The 19197-nt window shown below is 41.2% G+C and overlaps 2 protein-coding genes across 3 annotated transcripts in view; both read left to right on the top strand.

Moving 5' to 3' along the window:
• Nucleotides 1–4966, top strand: part of LOC103462994 (para-nitrobenzyl esterase) — a 36384-nt gene extending 31418 nt beyond the window's left edge. The window contains exons 8-11 of one of the 2 annotated variants that reach the window (XM_008406087.1): nt 690–857; nt 1775–2002; nt 3039–3209; nt 4316–4966. In XM_008406087.1, coding sequence (XP_008404309.1) covers nt 690–857; nt 1775–2002; nt 3039–3178 — 536 coding nt within the window. In that variant the 3' untranslated portion in view covers nt 3179–3209; nt 4316–4966. Of the gene's footprint in view, nt 1–689; nt 858–1774; nt 2003–3038 lie in introns of both variants that reach the window. The other variant, XM_008406086.1, reaches the window with a different exon arrangement.
• An 848-nt stretch (nt 4967–5814) lies between these two features.
• Nucleotides 5815–19197, top strand: part of LOC103462995 (USP6 N-terminal-like protein) — a 17449-nt gene continuing 4066 nt past the window's right edge. Inside the window, exons 1-12 of the mRNA XM_008406088.2 lie at nt 5815–6118; nt 10266–10339; nt 12193–12278; nt 12358–12397; nt 12476–12556; nt 13578–13685; nt 13763–13872; nt 15039–15087; nt 15457–15577; nt 16951–17045; nt 17135–17200; nt 18713–18812. Of these exons, the coding sequence (XP_008404310.1) occupies nt 10274–10339; nt 12193–12278; nt 12358–12397; nt 12476–12556; nt 13578–13685; nt 13763–13872; nt 15039–15087; nt 15457–15577; nt 16951–17045; nt 17135–17200; nt 18713–18812 (922 nt within the window). The 5' untranslated portion in view covers nt 5815–6118; nt 10266–10273. The remainder of the gene's footprint in view (nt 6119–10265; nt 10340–12192; nt 12279–12357; nt 12398–12475; nt 12557–13577; nt 13686–13762; nt 13873–15038; nt 15088–15456; nt 15578–16950; nt 17046–17134; nt 17201–18712; nt 18813–19197) is intronic.

Raw genomic sequence — 19197 nt, 5'->3', positions numbered from 1 at the left:
ACCTGTCATAACACCTGTCATAACACCTGTCATACACCTGTCATACACCTGTCATAACACCTGTCATAAGACCTGTCATAACACCTGTCATGAACATGAATAAGCCTTCATGAATATTTATAACTGTTGTCATAAAGCGTCATGACACTTTTGATACAAAGTTGACATTATTCAAAATGTTTTTGTTATGACAACTTGACATTAACCAAGAAATCATTACTGTTTAAACTTTACCTATAATAACATAAAGTTATCTAATTTTTAAAGTGCAATCAGTAATACTTTTATAACATTTATATCAGTAATGACAGATGTTAGGACGTGTTTATGACAGTCGTATTCACCCCCTTCAAATTAAATGTTACCGATAAAGTTAACTTAGAAGTAAATTTCCATTTAGCTTGTTTTACATCAATAACTCCTTAATATAGATTTTTAAAAGTACTAGATAATTTCAACTATAACACAGGACAAATGTTTTAAGTGAAATAATCAGCTGGAGGAACTAGAACCATTTCATCAATATTATGGATTATTATAAAAAAAATCTTACTGAAAAGTCACTAATATGACAGTTTTCTTGTTTCAAGTGAACTGTTTGCACTATAAATTAGAAATACTTGATAACATTTATTGTTTTTAGTGTTTTATTGGTCTGAATTTGGTCTGTTTTTTTCTCCCTTCCTCAGAAAAGCTCCAGACCTTCGGTCCGGGTCTCCCTAAAGACGCTCTGGACCTGTACCCGCCCTCGGCCCCCTGTCCCACCACAGACCGCTGTCCGGAGAGGGCCTTCACCACCATGGTGTCTGACATCAGGGTCACCTGTCCCAACAACGACCTGGCCAGGAGGGCCGCAGGTAACCAACCCATAACCCTGCACTGCTTACAACCAGCCTCCTCTGAGCCCGTCAGCCCGGCGGCATCCGGCCAGGCAGGTTTTATTTGTCTTCCTCATCTCAGCGTTGGCGCAGACTGCAGCTTTAATTCATGTCTGTCATTTTCCAGGTATGCGTTGCGGCTGCTGATTAGTGCGTCACGGAGGCTCTGAGCCTCTGGGGCTCGTTAACATCGTTCTGAATAAACCTGACATGTTGAGAGACGTGACTGAGGGCCATTTCATTCCTCTGTATTTTTAAACATGCATCTCACGTAAAAAAACAAACATAATGAGCACCATCTTTATCTCCACAAATGAGTTTGGAGAATCATTTCTAAATCAACCATTTTAATGCTAATGCGGCTTTACATTTTGACTAAAAGTGAAAGAAAATAAACCTTTTTTAACATTTGAAATTGAGCATCCCGTATTACAGTGGCGAGCACCGCTAACTAAAGAGTTAGTTATGCTAATCCTGCAGCTCTACACCAACACAGTAGAATAGAAGCTAATGCTAAAGTGCTAACGTCAGTTCCAGTGATATCCAGTGATATCCAGTGATATCCAGTGATATCCACCTTACGTGCTCTGTAAATATTGTTGCCTATTTATAGGAAGGTGATCACTGGTTTGTGTCTGAGTCGAGGATAAAAACAGAAGTAATTTGAAAAGACATTTTTTTAATCCAGATAAGAATGTTAGAATAAAGAGTGAAAAATAAAAGGGAGACCTGAGTACAGCTCCACCTACAGGAAGGTTCCAGCATCTGCAGGAAAACGGTTTACATACCAGACCATGTCATTTACGACACATTGAGGTTCCCATATTTTTCACCGTGTTGTGTTCCCGTACATTCTGCCGCTGTTGTGACGTTACTTTTCTCCTCCGTCCTGCCAGCGGCTCTCAGCTCTCCGGTGTATCGGTACGTTGTGACCCACACGCCCTCCGGACCCGTCAACACGTCCAGCAGCCTGCTGCCGTTTCCCAGCCGCTTCTCCTTCCACTGCCTGGATGTTGTGGCGTTCTTTGGAGGACTGGACCGCTTCCTGGCCAAACCTCTGTCTCCTCAGGACCGCAGCTTCCAGCAGCTCTACACTCACCACCTGGTCAACTTCGCCAAAACAGGTACTGGTTCTGCTGCCGGGTTTCTGTCTGTGAACCGGTTCTGTTTTAACCAGACCTCAGATCAGCACCGGTGGAGAGTTTCACGTCTAAAATGTGAAATATTTTGGTTCCGTTCCAGCAGAGAGGGAAATACGATCATCTTCTACCCAGAATGCTGATCCTTTTTTTCTATGTGCTGCAATTTATTTATGAATGTGTGATTTTATTTATTCACTCAATTGTTGATCTGAAATGACCTGCAGCTGCTTTAAACCGGTTTGAACCAGTTTGAACCAGTTTGAACCTGTTTGAACCAATTTGTATTAGATTGATCAAAGACTTCCTCAAACCTGGTTTAACCTGGTTTAATCTAGTTTAAACTGCTTTAAACAGGTTTAACCTGGTTTAAACGGGTATAATCTGGTTTAAACTGGTTTAACCTGGTTTAAACTGTTATAATCTGGTTTAATCTGGTTTAACTTGGTGTAAACTGGTTTAATCTGGTTTCAACTGGTATAATCTGGTTTAAACTGGTTTAACTTGGTGTAAACTGGTTTAATCTGGTTTAAACTGGTTTAATGTGGTTTAAATAGATTGAACTGGTTGATTCCAGCCTTGTTGGGTCTGACTGTGTTTCACCCTGGGATCTGGAAGAGAAGGAAGAATATTGATGTTTCCATTCATCCGTCTGTTTTGCTGACTTGATCCAGTGTAGAGAAAATAATAATAATAATAATAATAATAATAATAATAATAATAATAATAATAATAATAATCCATTTTATTTTCTTATTTGTTTTATTTCTGTTTGTGGGTTTTATTGTTGAAATAAGACCAGATGAAATACAAAGTGAAGCCACATCACAGCAGGACTCCGTCTGAAACCCTCATCAGTGTTAAACCAACCAGTTAACTGCTGAGCTAAACTGGGAGAACTGGGACTGGAAACCCAGCTGGTGGATGTTCTGGTCACACACCAGCAAGCATAAAATATTTGTGCCACCAGATGGCGCCGTTTCCAGCTGTAAGCTGTTTTTCAGCTGTTTTCTGCCTGCAGGGAGGATGGAGGCGGCGTGGCCAGAGTTCCCATCAGCCATTGCTCTGCTGTCGGAGAAGCTGGAGGTGAAGAACCACTCGTCCACTCGCTGTGAGCTGTGGGAGAAGAACGGCCTGTTCGCCTACGCCTGGATGAACTGAGCTGCTGGTTCCACCCCCTCATCCTGCTGCTGTAACGTTCTCCACCCTAACAGACGTTTTTCAGCTTAAATTCCTTTTGGTGTGATTTTATGAACCAGTTCAGCTGGTGGTAGTTCAACAGTCCAACCGGATCTGTTGGGAGTTTGAAAAACCATGATGGATGTTTCTGGGTGAATTCATGCTTCGGTCTGCCTGATGGAGCTGAAGACCAAAGAAAATGAGAGAATTCAGGTGGAGAAGTTTAAGATGGTAACAGAAATAATAAGAATAATTGAATAAAGGGAAAAAAAACAATCAAAACTCTTCCAACCGCTATGACTGGTCTCCATGTTTCAGTCAACGTTTCAGTCCTAATCAGGGATTTCAGCTGGTTTTCTACCTGTAAAGGTGATTTAGTTCAGCTGAAAATGACTTCAGCTGCTGTTTGCTGCTTCCTACAAACAAACTGAGCCAAGCTGAGAGTTTTAGGGTTTAAATCCTTGAAGACGGACCAATCAGAACTGCATGTTTTACTTTTTTTATTTCAATTTCACCTTTTGCTGAAAGTTGAAATGTTGGTTGGTGCTTCACACCTGCTCTCCGTCTCGGCCCTCCGCCTTCGTCCGTCCCGAATCACAGGCGTGGCAGATAAAAATAAGGAAATAAATCGTTCAAACAAAAATAAAAACAGGTCAGAATAATAAGTACATGTGAAAACAATTTAAAACTTCAGGCAGATTTTTCAGAGAGAGATTTTCAGAGTTGACGTCTAAAAATCTGCATCTCTATTACTTTTTATATTTCAATAAATGTTTGAAATTATAACTTCAGTTGTAATTTGTAATTTTTCCCCCTCAGAGTTGAACATCTTCTCTCTGTACATATCTTTGTCTGCTGCTGAGTGACCAAAGCAGAAGCAACATAAAGTTTTTTAAATATATTTTAGTAACTAACCATGTTGAGACATGAAACTCCGTCCTCACTTGCACCTCTAAAATCTAATTTCTTTGTTTTTGTACAACAAAGTAAAAAAAAATCCCAAAGCATGACACTGTCACCACCGTGCTTCAGTGTGAGTGTAGCGTTGCCATGGTGATTAGCGCTGCGTTTGGACAGCAGGTTGAAAAGCTTTCTTTCCTCCTTTCTTTCTCCTCTCGGGTTGAAGCTCGTGTTATGGTCTGTCCCGCCTGCTGGTTGACCTTTGACCTCTCAGGTTAATGCCCTCCCCTCCAGCCCAGGAGTTTCATAGCTTTGCCCTTTCACGCCAGGCGTCCAGCTGTTCCATTTTCTTGTTTTTCTAGACTTACTGTAGCTCTAGGAGACGTTCAGAGAGCTGATTTATGACCCGACCCGACCCGACCTGCATCTCAGCAGAACTTTGTCCCCGACCCGTTTGGAGACTTTAAAATCATTTGCATTTCACTTTTACTGAATTTATTTTGGATTTGTTTGTTATAAAAACAGCAGGGAGTGAAAACATGTCAGTATTTCTCATCTGTCATCGAAATGGATTGTTTGTATTTTTAACAGAAATGTTTGGCAGCCGTGTCTGACGTCATGAAAACGAGGGAAATTTTCACTTTTTATATTATGTGTGAAATGTTAAAAGTTTTGGGAATTTTTTTGCACTTTGCAGAGAACAAATCACTTTTATAACGTTTGTATTTTCATGTTTTAACACATTCCTGGTGTCTGTTGCTTTAAATAGCTTAATGATGTGTTTGTGGTTTTCAATCATGTCTTATTTTGTGCTTTATGGGAGTTTCGCCTTTTTATATGATCAATAAATGGACATGATGTGAAASTATGTAGATGCAGTTGGATTTCCTTCATCTGCTGTGCCACAGAGCTGAACTGATGATATAAATAATGCTCATTACTATTTTTATATTTTTACACCAAATGTTTGGCCATAGTGCACATAAAGCACGGAGGTGGAGGAATGATTATCTGGGATCATTTGGCAGCCACAAATAAAGTAAGAAGTTACTTTTTTGTATCCGCAAATGAAAAGTTGCTCAGTTGCGGTAGAATAAACTAGAATAAACAAACCAGCAGAAAATGTTTATTCTGAAAATAAAACTTTTCTAAAACTCTGGTGGGCCGTTCTCATTCATGCTGAGAATATCTGGATATATTACTTTTATTTCTAATGATATTTCTAGCAGGTTGCATTTAAAAGCTATTTTTCTTTGTCAAACGCGAGTTCTGTCCATTTCCTTGGTTTTCTGTGGAAATCAATGCAGCCGTAATCCAACATAATCACAATAATTGTGATTTAAAACACACCAGTTCAAACAAATTCAATGCATGTTGCTAATTCATATATTAATAACTTTCAATAATGCAATTTTAACTTTTGAGACAATTATTAACCAATTTTGTCCAATTTACAAATGAATACAGTTCAGTTTGTGTCAGCTAAATCATATTTACTTAAAATCAGGTTTTCTACGTTTTCTGTGGCTCTTTCTGATTTATGAAATTAATAATGTCCCATTAACTGCAATTAGATCAGGAGGAACGTGTGTTTTGTATAACAGTAACAGTTATTTTCTTGTTTTTATGCGGGATTTTGTTTAGGTATTATTTCCCACTCAGAGCAGTTCCCATTATTTCTCCTCTCCCTGCACTACCCCGTCTGTCCAGCAGATGGCAGCAGAGCTCCGACCCGCTCGGGCTGTTTGTTTTGAGTCGGAACTCTTCCAGGTTCTGTTTCTTTAAGGCCCGGACCGTTTCGGCTGGGATTCGGCTGCCGGTTGCCACGCCGCGGCGCCTGCTCAGTGCTCGGAACCGGGTCCCGGAGCCCCGCTCTCTGCGTGCGGTTGGACCGTCGGTCGGTGACCTTATGTGGGGGAGGCTTTTGTTTTCAACCCGCTGCAGGCTGCACTTTCACCGGAGGATGCCAGGACGAGCTGCGGCGTCTCCTGCACGGACAGCGCAGAAATCCACAGAAACACGGTGAGTGGGTTTGTTCCTGCGTGATTTTATCCTATTTATAATTAGAATAATCATAATAAAATAATAATAATCACGCGCGATGCTCGTCCACGGTCTCCCATCAGGCGATGTTCAACCCCAACTGCGGGTTTGTTTACCTCCAGAGAATAAACACAGTGTTCCGGTTCCGAAGGTTCGGATCACGGTAATACCGGTCCGGATCTGTGAAACCGGTCCGGACGGTGTTGAGGCACCACCGCCTGGTTCAGATGGAGGCAGCGGATCTGAGGCCTGACATCAGCAGAACCGAAATATGAGTCCCAAACGGAACCAGATTTAAAATATGGATCATTATAACCTGGACATGCATCATAATATATTAATCTGAGGAGGTTATGACGGATTTTAACAGAATTTAACAGTTACAGGTCCGGATGAAGACCCAGATTAAAATAAGAATAAACAAAACATTTTCATTTTCAGTGTCTGACATTAAATCAGACAAAAATGTTTCTGTTTTAGGTCAAATAGGATGAACTAAATCATTTCTATTTCCTACAATCCACTGTAGTTATTTACTTTCTTCACATCCTACATTGATCTGTTCTAACAGCGTGAGGCCGTCCATCCATCACACGTTCAGGAAGGAGACGGTTCTGATGTGAAATCTTTAAATCCGCTCCAGAACCAAACCAGAAACCGATCATCTGATGGTGGATCTGGGAAGAGAAAACCATTGAATCCTGAACGGCCATCAGAGAAGAAGAAGCCGTTACACCAACAGCAACATAAAAAAGCTACAGTTTGTGAATGTTGGAGTGTTTGGAGATAAAGTCCATCGTTACATTTAGAGGAGAAAAGGGAAAACCTGTGAAGCACGGTGGTGGCAGCGTCATGCTGTGATGATGATTCGATGAGGAAAGGACTGAGTCATACACAAATCAAAATGAATCCTGAGGAGAAAACATGTAAAACAGTAAAATCCTACAGTTTATAAGGAAAACTGTTAAATATTGAGGAAATATTTGATACTTCCTCAATATAAAAAAAAAAAGTTTTTTATATTATTTCTGGTATCTATCAAAAATAATTAAGGTAACTGACCTAAAGTGGAAAAAAAAAAGATTTAATTGGGGGAAAAATAGGTCATATAAAATGTTTAAAAATCTTGTTTCAGCTGCATTTCAGGCTAATTTAGAGATTTTATTTTGTCCAACACGATGAGCCCAATGATACATTTAATGTCAGCAGATCCCTGAAGCCTTTATTCCAGTTCTGCTGGTGGATCGTTTTGGTTCGAGTTTGAAGTTGGTTTGTCTTGAGGGAAGTCCGGCCCAGAAGAACCGCGGCCTTCTGCTGGGCTGGTATCAGAAACTTTAAGGTTCTCATTCGTTCTTTAAAGGAAAGTTTGTATAAATTCAGATGCAGGATGTAAAAAAAGCTCATTTTCTGCTCTCATTTGATCCCAAACCCTGAGAGGATCTCCAGCCTGGTTTCTGTAGCGAGCGCCAGGCCTGGTTTGGTTTGTCGGCCGTCCAGGTGAAGGAGTGCCGTCCAGTCTCTCCCAGTTTGGGCCTCCACCCTTCAGACTGGGACTCCCGCCAGAACTCGTGTGCGATTTACTCCCAACCACAGCAGCCGCCACCATACGCTTCAGATGACAACTTCCTCTGGGAGCTTTCAACAGCCAGACCTCAGTAGCAGCAGAGCTGCTGCTTTGCTGCACGTTCAAACGCTCCTCTGCTGATTTATAAGCTATGAAATCCTAACCGACGGAGGGAAGAGTGTTTCTTGCCTGCTTTAGAAAACCTAAAGCCAGAGTATTTTGTGTATCTGTGTGTCTGAGCTCATGCTCGGGGTCTTTCTGAACACCATCATTTTGGGAAAGAACATCATGTAACCGACATGGGTGGAGAAAAATCTACTGACTCCAACCAGGAAGCGAAGCAGGAAGATTGACGACCCGTTAGGTTCTGTTTCTGTCTTTTTTCATTCGAGCTGAAAATGTGAGTCTGACTGGATAAACTCTGGCCCAGTTTCCAGCTGCAGTTCGCCGTTTCCTCCTCATCATCGACATTCCTGTCGAGTTAATTTGGGATTTTAATGTGTTATGTTCACTGTTCTTTCTCCAGATATGACTAAACATCAACTTCCATGGATCTGGGTGCAGAAGTTTTATTTATCCTTGTATACAAGCTCAGATATTTAAATATTTGGGTAAATGTCTGTTAGCAACTTGCATCTCAACCGAACAAGCTCCTGGAATCGTTCTGTCTGCAGGAGAGTTTGTTTAAGCTCTTAGTTTCCTGACTCAGGTCCGACTTTTAACATGTTTTAACAGGGCCAGAATCCCAGAATTGTAATGTTGACCTTTGTTATTCGGTCCAAAAGCAGGATATGATATGATCCGTCCATGTTTCGGATCATCTCGCTGTAACAGCTGACTGGTACCAAGTCTCAACCTTCTACGATAAATTCCCAGAGTTAGTGACCACAACCACCCCGAATACTTGAGATCTCGTGTAAAAACTCTGAGAGACTCCCATTTTAATAGTTTAAACACAAAATGTGCCTTAATTTGCATTAATTCACTCGATGGAAACCGATACAGTGGAAGCCAGCATCTACCGTCTTTCCTTACCTCTTTTTTGCACCAAGGATCAAACTCCTGGATTGGCTGCTTTGGAAACACCAGCCAATCGCGTCTCAAGCTGCGTTGCTCATTCGTATTTCAGCTTCTCAAGCTGCATTTTCTTCCAAATATAGTAGATACACTCTACAGAAAAATCGGTTGGAGTTAGGGAACCACAACTAGACGAAAGAACCGCTGTAGCTGCTGATCTGAAGAGGTGAAGACAAAAAGCATGATACAGCCACTGCCATGCTTGAAGGTTAACTTCCTGCTCTTTGGTTTGGATGCCTTAAACCCAGAAGCAGTCCAATCTTTGACCATGAAGCTTTTCTGTTGAGGATGTTTGGCTCGTCCATGCGGACAGAGGCAGATTTTAGGTCTGGGTGTATAGAAGTATAGTCTTCTGTCAGAAAGCCCAGATTACCCGTGCATGTCCTGCCTTTGTGTAGGTCCGGATCGAGGATGTAGATCAAGCTGGATTCATAGTCTTGGTGTTTTGTTTGGGAATGATGTGGCAGCAGGGCTTCAGCTCTGGACAGGATTGTTTTTAGTGATTTCAAAGATATAACAGTTTAAGTACCAGTTGCATGGTTGACGTTTGATGGTTTGCTAAACAAACCATGTAAAATCCAAAGTTTATTCTTCTGACACAACTTGGTGGTGTCCTTCGTGGTACTAATGTGAAACCCACAGATAGTTTTTCAAGCGCTAATCTAACGTCAGACGTCTTCCTGACTGGGATACAAGCTGACAGCTTGTAGAACCATATTTCTCATTGGGTGTTAGAGCGGTGTGGGTTTCATTGTGAGCCTTTGTCATGCAGTTTGAACGCGTGTTTGGGATCATTGCTACATTCATGACCCAGTTTGGACCAAACTTCAGCTGTCGGACCATTGGACCTCTGGTCCTTTCAGACTGAAACCCTTTCCCAAGCGTTACCTTCACCCCTAATGCCAAGTTGACCCTTGGCCTTTTGACATCTCGTCTCAGAAAACATGTGTTTATGCTGTCAGGATTTCCGGTGCATGTCCTCAAGTGAATACTCAATCTCACAACTTCGTTGGTCAATATTGGAACTGTTGAACAAAGTGTAAAGAGTCGGATGCAAGTGGTGTGTCTTGGCTTTAACAATACCGATGATTCGTTTTGTTAGACCACACTACAACAACCAAACCCATCGGCGTGAACAAAGCTAATCCTAAAGATCTTAAATCATCACTTTACCATGTTTGACTGATGGTCTGAGGCTCCAAACATTGATCTTTGTTGGCCAAACATCCCTAATTTGGTCTGATCTGTCCAGAGCACATCGTCCCAGAGGCGTTCCTTCTTCAGGCTCTTTCCTTTTACCATGACTGTATCGTTTTGCTACGCTAGCATGAATGTACATTACTGCGTTGATCTTCTGTGAAGTCATTACATTCAAAGCGTGCTTAAGTGGTTCCAGCTCATCCCGTTGGTCTGGACGCCAACAGTCGCCCACTGTTTCTGCTCTCCGTCTCTAACTCGCTCTGCTCTCCTCTCCTCTCTCTGCAGATATTGACATGAAGAAAGACATCGAGACTCTAATAGCAGAGGAACGGGCTGACATCATCTTAAAATATGCTACGGTGAGTCTCTACAGAACGAGCTTCCTGCACAATCTCCCTGCTAAATCTCCTGCTGCGCTGCAGAGTTCAGAGAACTGGTTGGTTGGTTGGTTGTGGTAAACACTGGGAACACTGGGAAGGATGGAAGCAGCACTTAAGATGTTTGTTTGTGAGCTGTGGTTGGTGCCTGAGTGGAGGACAATAAACGAGTGGGAAGATGTGTGTTTGGCTGCCAAAGAGCTTTCATTATGTAACAGAGTGTTTGTGTCTGATGTTAGGATTACTGGAGAACAACAGATGATTTACAGGGATCTTTACCTGCAGGATAATCTGGGTGAAACTCCTCCTGGTAGCAGATTCTCATACTGTCCTCTCCAGAACCTGAATGCAGGTTTTTAGCCGTCTGGGTTCTGGGATTTGAGCTTCCTAAAGAAATGATGTTGACTTTTTAAAGAGTGGGAATCATCCTCCAGCTCTCTGTTTAACTGAATATATTGTTTGTTTGCTGACGTCTCTTTGATTTGATGGAACTTTGATTTAACAAAGTTCCTTCAGAACATAAACTTTTTACTCTAAAGCAGCAGCAGGATTCCTGGAAAACCCTGGAAAACTCTGGAATGTTATTATTTTACAGGTGGGAATGGAATCCATCCATCCATCCGTCAGTCGGTTGGTCGGTTGATCGATAGCTGGAGTTGTGTTTGTGTGTTTGTGGGTCACTGTTTCTCGTTCGGTTTGCTCATAAGCTTCAGTCGTCTGCAGAGTCATCTGGTGACCCTCTGATTGGTTGATGGAAATGATTCATCACAGCCTCCGATTAGGAAACGATCAGAAGTTTTTGTTTGGTTCTAAGTTCAAAATATCAGACCAGAGTGATTTGAAATGTTTTAAAGTTTTATTTATTTTAAAAACTGGTCCAGTTCTGATTGTCTGAGCATCACTGACTGCTGTCTAAAGCAGGTTAGCTACTGACTGCTCAGAGCTACTCCAGACAACCCCTCTCTGAACTCAGAAATCTCTGAGTTGGTTTTATTGTTTCATTCTGAGCATTAATCAGCTCAGTGTCGTCGTCGCTCTGCGGCTCCACGATATTTTTATTTCTCTCACTTTCATGACGCTGAGGTCTCAACTCCTCCTCCTCCTCCTCCTCCTCCTCCTCCTCCTGATGTCACTTTGGTTTTACTGTAATATCCCACAACTGAACTCCATCTGATTTTACTTTTCTACATTCCTTTCTCCTCGCTTTGTTTTCCTGACTGATTTCTTCTTGTTTTATTTTGAAAAGTTTCTCTTTTGTACACTATACGTTACATGAATATTATTACAAATTGTTTATTTGTAATAATATCTGTAATAATTTCCAGATAAAGTTGCATTTCAGTAGACTGATGCAGCTGAGCGACAAGGACGAAATCATTTCAGTTTTTGCTGTTTTCATATCAAGTTTCTGACATGGAGTCTGTTAGTGTAAATTAAAATATTTTAAAAGTGTGAAATTTAGCACATAAATAAAAAAATATGTTATATCCATATGTGCTTATCCCATCTGCAGTGTTTAGAAGTACAAATGTATTTCAGGATAAAAATTTCTAAATAAAACCCTTTAAATGTTTTCCAGCTCTAGATTTTATATTTTATTTAATCGTCAGTCTGGTAGCTTCATGTAAACTTTATTATTAGCTTATATTTCTAAGAAATATTATTTTGACCCTATTCTTTAATCAGAAATGAACATCCTTATTCTAGTTGTATTGTAAACTTTTTAACGTTTTGAGAACTCCTGCCGTTTCCTGTTGGCTGCAGGAAGATTCAACATGGCCGCCCTTCCTGTCTTCCTCTTCATGCCAGTAACTTGTTTGATTCTGTGTCTCCAGGGCAGGCAGGGCGGCGTGGAGATCGATCCCTGGGAAGATGCTGATTACAGCATCTATCAAGCCATCGACCGCTTCGGCTTCATGCAGTAAGTCATGCGGCCACTCGGTGGCGCTGTGAGCAGGATTTCCATTGGTTGTTGCCTGATGGTTTGTTTTTCCCTGCAGTGAGAATGAGCTGCCGGCCCCAACAGTTCAGGAGGAGAAGGTAAAGACAGAAAACCTTTCAGAGCTCAGGAATCAAACATGTTTTTGTGGTTTTGTTGACTTTCTTCTGTCTCCTCAGCGGAAGCAGCTGGAGATCGAGAGAGCAGAGAAATGGTTGAAGATGGTGAATAAATGGGACAAATACAAGAACAGCGACAAGGTGAGGCACCAATGTGATGCCATAGGGTCTGAAAATATGTTCAGACACGAGTCAGAACAGACAGACTTCCTGTTTCAGGACCTCTGAAAACGTGGATTGTGTCAAATCCAGCTAAACTCACCAGGACCATTTTGGTTTCCTGTCCATCAGAAGATCCCAGCAGACTGTCACGACACCACAACACCAACATCACATCTGCACATGTTTGTTTCCATGAGCCTGACATCATTTACTGCATTTCCTTGCACATATGGGAGGTTTTTGCACCTCCACCATCAGTTACAGTCTGACAGTGTGGGGAACATAACAACAGCGTCCTAATCAAAGTAGCACCAGCGTCAGAGTTTTCAGGTGCAAGGCTACCCAGAGCGTATTTTCATCAGATGCTGATGGAACCACACACTTCAGAAGAACGGAGACGGTTCCCCTCCAAGATGGAGGTTTGTTCTCTGAAGTGGTTTGGAGAAGTTTGCTGTCAGAGTTTATCCACCAAATGTGTTTCCATCTTTGGAGCATTAACAGCTTTTTTGGAAAAGCCACCGAGCGACTGCAAAATCTTTTTGTTGTGTTAAATTGAGAAAGTTGTTTTTAGATTTGCCATTTTCTAACCACGACTCTTAGAAAATGTTGATGGAATAAGAGCTGATGAATGTTAGCTTGGATGTTAGCATTGCCCCCCTTCATGGTTTTTGGATCCCAGCATTCTGATTGGCTGCCACTATATGCATTTTAAAACCCTGAGTAAACAGCTGTGACCCTCAGTCTCCATCCTGTACATACAGGAGGGTTTATGTGAACCTGGAACATCAATAATCTGAACATAAAGCTGAATTTTTTCCTGAGTGCTGCAGAAATCCCTGTAAGCTTGTCTTTGCTGTGTCTCTGCGTCGCGTTAATCATCTGATCTCTGTGTGACTCGCCAACAGCGGCGCAGCCTGAATATGTTTCTGATGTGAGAGTTGAGCTGTGTCCCTGTGAAGCCGAGCGCCTGGCGCTGACTCATTCTGCTCTCTGCTGCCAGATGGTGAAGCGGGTCTATAAGGGCATTCCCCTGCAGCTCCGCGGCCGGGCCTGGACGCTGCTGCTGGACGTGGAGCGGACCAAGAGGGAGAACCAGGGAAAATACGAGGCGAGGATTCATGTCTCTTCATTCGTTCATCAGATTTCATCATGTGACTGAGTTTGTTTTGCTGCTTTGCCTCTTAGAAAATGAAGGAACAATCCCGACTGTGTTCCTCCGAGATCAAGCAGATCGACCTGGACATCAACAGAACCTTCCGGAACCACATCATGTTCATGGACCGCTTCGGGGTCAAGTGGGTTTCAGGCTGAAACTTTCTGATTAAATAAAACTTTGGAACGGTTCTGCTGAAAGGCCAGTCAGTGACAAAACAACACAAAGAGTCACAATAAACGCTTTAAATGACCAAAACTTTAATTTATTTATGAGGCTCATTTAATTGGGAATAAATGACTAGATATAAACATCATGGTGATTATAGCAAACAGTTCATCTAAATACTAACTCTGGAAGTGAAATAATAATATAAAATAATGAAACATTATATTAACAACATATGCAAATTCATACATACCTTAATTTACAGTGACAAGTAAGAAGTCAGGTAGAAAAGTCAAATAAAAGTAGTAATATTTGAATATGTTTTAACTCCAGTAGAAGCAGAAAGTTCTCATTCAAAAATAAGTATTTAATAAAAGTTTTAACTTGTCATAACACCTGAATTAATTTGTGAAAATGATGCAATTAGGTGGATGGAAATATGAAATTATGTGCAATTACAAAGAATAAAATAACAAATGAGTGAAAAACATAAACATCATTACAAAATAGAAAGAAACACATTATGTTTTATTACTCAACACAAAACAAAGAAACTGAACGACTGGCAGTTTATCAGATTATTACATCGATCAGTTATTATTCCAGATTCTTCATTTAGGCTTATTAAAGGTTAAAATATTTATTTTTCATCCACAGTTGTGTTTCTTGTAACCTCAGTATTTGTTGTTAATTTTTCTATCCGTTTTTCTTCCAGTTATTGTTTTATTGGGTCTTTAAAAGCAGCGAGACGTTTTTGTGGTGATGCAGTTTCTCCTCTAAAGGCTGCAGAGTGAAAATATTTCTGCTGGGGAGGAAAAATGTCCAGTTTTTCTGTAGTGGATGAGAAATAAAGTACAGTGAAAAAGTATTCACACCCCGTGAACCTTTGCATAGTTTGTCACGTTTCAAACACACTTTGGGATTCAGACGGATCAACAGAAAGAAATGGTTAAGTGGAAGGAAGAAATGCACAAATAATACATCTGAAAAGTGTGGCCTGCATGTGCATGAATACTTCTGTTTTGTTAGTGCAGATAAACTGAAATGGAAACATTAGGAGAGAGTCTGAGGTTTATTAATAACTGTGATGGATGTATTATATTTGATCTGTGAAGTTTCCCTCTGCTCGCTCCTCCTCAGGCAGCAGTCGCTCTTCCACGTCCTCTCAGCATATTCAGTTTATAACACTGTAAGTAGCTGCTTTCCGTTTAACCAATAATCATCTCGGATGTGAAATGTGTGCAGGTTTTTCCTAACAGCCTGCTGACACGACACTCTGCTTCTCTGAAGAAAAAAAAGTATTTTCTGCAGCAAACATGTCATGTTCTGCTCTGTTGATCAGCAGCTGCAGACGGGCTGCTGATCGCTGAGGCTGGATGAGTTTACAGTTCAGAGCTTCAGTCTGGGAACAGAGAAACAGAGACAACGTCTTTAAATCTTACAGTGGATTTTATTTCTGCATGTTGACCTGAAGCTGAACCAGAACCAGAACAGCTCCCAGCCCTGCAGGACTGGAACATGTTGTGTTATTTTGGTCTGTGTTTTCTGTCTCCTGCAGGAGGTGAGCTACTGCCAGGGCATGAGTCAGATCGCCGCCCTGCTGCTGATGTACATGAACGAGGAGGACGCCTTCTGGGCGCTGGCGCAGCTGCTGACCAACGATCGGCACGCCATGCACGGTGAGCTGCAGAGCGCCGCAGGGCAGCATGTCTTCACCTGAAGACCTCCGCCTGCTGCGCATCCTTCAGGCTGCTGATTCTGGCTTGTGCTAAAAGTCACAGTTCGTGATTTTTACTAGTGGTTTTGAGGTGATTTCTGGCTTTTCCAGAAAAGAGTTACTGTACTAAATGGAAGATGGAAACACATTTTGGTAATAAGTTCTGATGTAGCAAACTTTCCCATCTGTTCCCATCTTATTTTGTGCTTTATGGGAGTTTCACCTTTTTATATGATCAATAAATGGACATGATGTGAAACTATGTAGATGCAGTTGGATTTCCTTCATCTGCTGTGCCACAGAGCTGAACTGATGATATAAATAATGCTCATTACTATTTTTATATTTTTACACCAAATGTTTGGCCATAGTGCACATAAAGCACGGAGGTGGAGGAATGATTATCTGGGATCATTTGGCAGCCACAAATAAAGTAAGAAGTTACTTTTTTGTATCYGCAAATGAAAAGTTGCTCAGTTGTGGTAGAATAAACTAGAATAAACAAACCAGCAGAAAATGTTTATTCTGAAAAGAAAACTTGTGTAAAACTCTGGTGGGCCGTTCCCATTCATGCTGAGAATATCTGGATATATTACTTTTATCTCTACTAATATTTCTAGCAGGATGCATTTAAAAGCTATTTTTCTTTGTCAAACGCGAGTTCTGTCCATTTCCTTGGTTTTCTATGGAAATCAATGCAGCCGTAATCCAATATAATCACAATAATTGTGATTTAAAACACCAGTTCAAACATCTGCTAGTGGATTTGTGCCTTACCAGAGGCACCAAACAGAATCCTTCTGTTTGGTGCCTCTGGTAAGTTTCTGTTTGGTTTCTGTTGGAGGTCCAGGTGGTTTCCTGGACCTGTTGGAATGATTCATGCTAGTTTGTAACCTCTGCTTCCTGTATATTACAGACATATGCAGCAACAACATCTCACAAAATTATGCTTTGCATCACCCAGTTTATTTGCAGAGATTTAGACGTTTGAGCTTGAAGTTTGAGAATCTCTAGTTTGCAGATACGACTTAATAAACTGATCCATGGAGCTCTGAAAGAAGACATAAAAAGTAAAAAAAAAAAAAAAGAAGCATTTTCTCACCAGGGAAGCTTCATGTTCCTGTTCCTGCTGCATCATCTCTCCTTATATGGTCACACATCCCACAGCTTCCATCAGAGTGAGAGAAAACGCCAGACAAGACCAATCGTGGTTCTTTCTGTTAGCACTGCCAGGCTTTTTAAGTCGTCTGTCATGAAAATGCTATTAAAATTTGACCTTAGACTAAATAAAGTTAAATAAAATCTTCATTCTCTGCTCTGTCTCTGTGTTTCCAGGCTTCTTTGTTCCTGGATTCCCCAAACTTCACCGGTTCCAGGCTCATCATGACCAGATCCTTTCCAAACTCCTCCCGAAACTGAAGAAACACATGGTGAGCTCTCGGCGTCGCCGTGGAAACGACACAATGCTGAAGGATTCTGAGGTTTCATCTGCTTCCTGCTGGTGTTTGTGGCTCTGCAGGACCGGGAGCAGATGTCTGCAGGGATCTACTGCACCAAATGGTTCATGCAGTGCTTCATCGACCGGGTGAGGAAGCCTGTTGGGACCCGTCTGTCTCCATGACGATCAGATTAGATAACCTATCTGGATTATTTGACAGCTTGCATCACAAGCAGCTCTCTGTTCAGCAGACTCAGGTTTTAACTAGACCGATCTTGAAAGGATTCAGGGTTTTATTTAAGTAAGTCGTGTGTGAATCAGTAAAATGAGCATTTCTCTTCCCCCACCAGCCTTCAGTATGAAGCACTAAGAAAATGAGCCATATAAATAAAATTACCTGACCTCAGCTAAGACGTTTTCAGTAGCAGCCATAATGTTTCCTCCTCTGTGTTTGGAGACGGAGGCTCTGATCTTCCAGTCCAAACAGGCTGAGCTGATTAAAAACATGTCGATGTTGGAATCTTCTGTCCACAGAACTTTCTCCTAAACATCTGAATCATTGGGAAACCCGACGCAGGCCTGAACATGTGGATTTTACACAAACTGAATCACAGCATTGGTGATCAGAAATGAACAAAGAGCTGCAAGTTCTGCCCTCATTCCTCAGCCTGTTGTTTCATTATATGGAGATAAAATGGGGCCATAAATTTGTTTAAAAAATTTATAAATTGGAAATGAAAAAAAATAATTCAAAATTTCAGAAAACTTCAAGAAATATTGATACTGAAAAACTAAAAAAAGATTTAAAACTAAAAATAAATGTCATAAAAATTGAAAAAGACAAATATTTAAAACTAAAAAACATTTTTAAAAGTTAAGACAAGAAGTTTCTGTAAATGATAAATTGATGAAACTCTGTTTGTGTTGGAGTTATGAAATATTTATTTTAATCAAAAACTTGCTTACAAATTTTTAACATTTTCTTTTTTCTGAATTTGTGTTTTTTTTGTCTTCCTGCATTAAAATGAAACTACAGAATGTTTTATTTTGTAACAGGGGATGAAATACTTAAGTTAATAAGGGTGTACTTACTTTTCTCCACTTTGACTCCAGCTCTGGTGTAATCTGTTTTGTGTTTTTGTGACAAACTGAATCATTTCCTCGTTAAACGCTGGTATTAATCACCAGTGAAAATTGCTGCAGACATACAGTATTATCAGCATCTCATTAGATTCAGTGAGCAGATTTAAGAAGAGCGCCACCTACAGAGCCTTGGTCTGAATGCCAGTTTCTGTCGTGGAATAAAACCCAGTTAGCCCAGCATCTCGTTCCGCTGAAACAGGACGCTCCTGCTCCTGATTTCAGATGATTTCAGCAGAAGAATCCTGGTGAAATCTGAGCCTGGCTCTGCAGTAGATGGGAGCTTTAAAAGCTGTCAGGCTGCTCTGTTATTAGTCTGTGTGCCACAATCCTGTGGCGGCGATCTGGCAGGTTTCAGCCTCTGTCAGCACTTCTCCGTCCTGCTGAGTCGCTCGGAGAGCGCGCTGAGGTTTGGGACCCGGCCAGATGAACTTCCTGACTCGGACCAGCAGCGGAGGTGCAGACCTGGGGATGGAGCCGGAAACCTGGCAGTGACCCGTTGTGTTTGTGACCCTGCAGACGCCGTTCACCCTGACCCTTCGGCTGTGGGACATTTTCATCCTGGAGGGACAGCGGCTCCTCACCGCCATGTCCTACACCATCCTGAAGATACACAAGAGTAAAACCGTCAATAGTCTTCATGACACCATGACTCACTTCTGTATGGGAACCAAATCTAGTCTGTAGTTCTAAAGTGCTTTAACCTCCATTTTTTACATCTTGGTTCCAAATGATCTATTTTTAAATTTCCAAACTTCTTTGTTCATTTGAGTCAAATTTTAAAGTAAAACTAAAACATTTATTATGAATTTATGAGAAATTGTTTTTAGCAGAGTTTAGTTTAAAATTTAAATATATAAATGGAGAAGAGGATGGATGGATGGATGGATGGATGGATGGATGGTTTTGGTTATTTGGATGGATGGATGGTTGGTTGGTTTTGGTTATTTTGTTGGATGGATGGATGGATGGATGGATGGATGGATGGATGGTTGGTTGGTTGG

This window comes from Poecilia reticulata, linkage group LG3 (genome assembly GCF_000633615.1).
Source record: "Poecilia reticulata strain Guanapo linkage group LG3, Guppy_female_1.0+MT, whole genome shotgun sequence".
In the NCBI taxonomy this organism is placed as follows: domain Eukaryota; kingdom Metazoa; phylum Chordata; class Actinopteri; order Cyprinodontiformes; family Poeciliidae; genus Poecilia; species Poecilia reticulata.
This window is presented reverse-complemented; position numbering and strand designations above follow the sequence as displayed.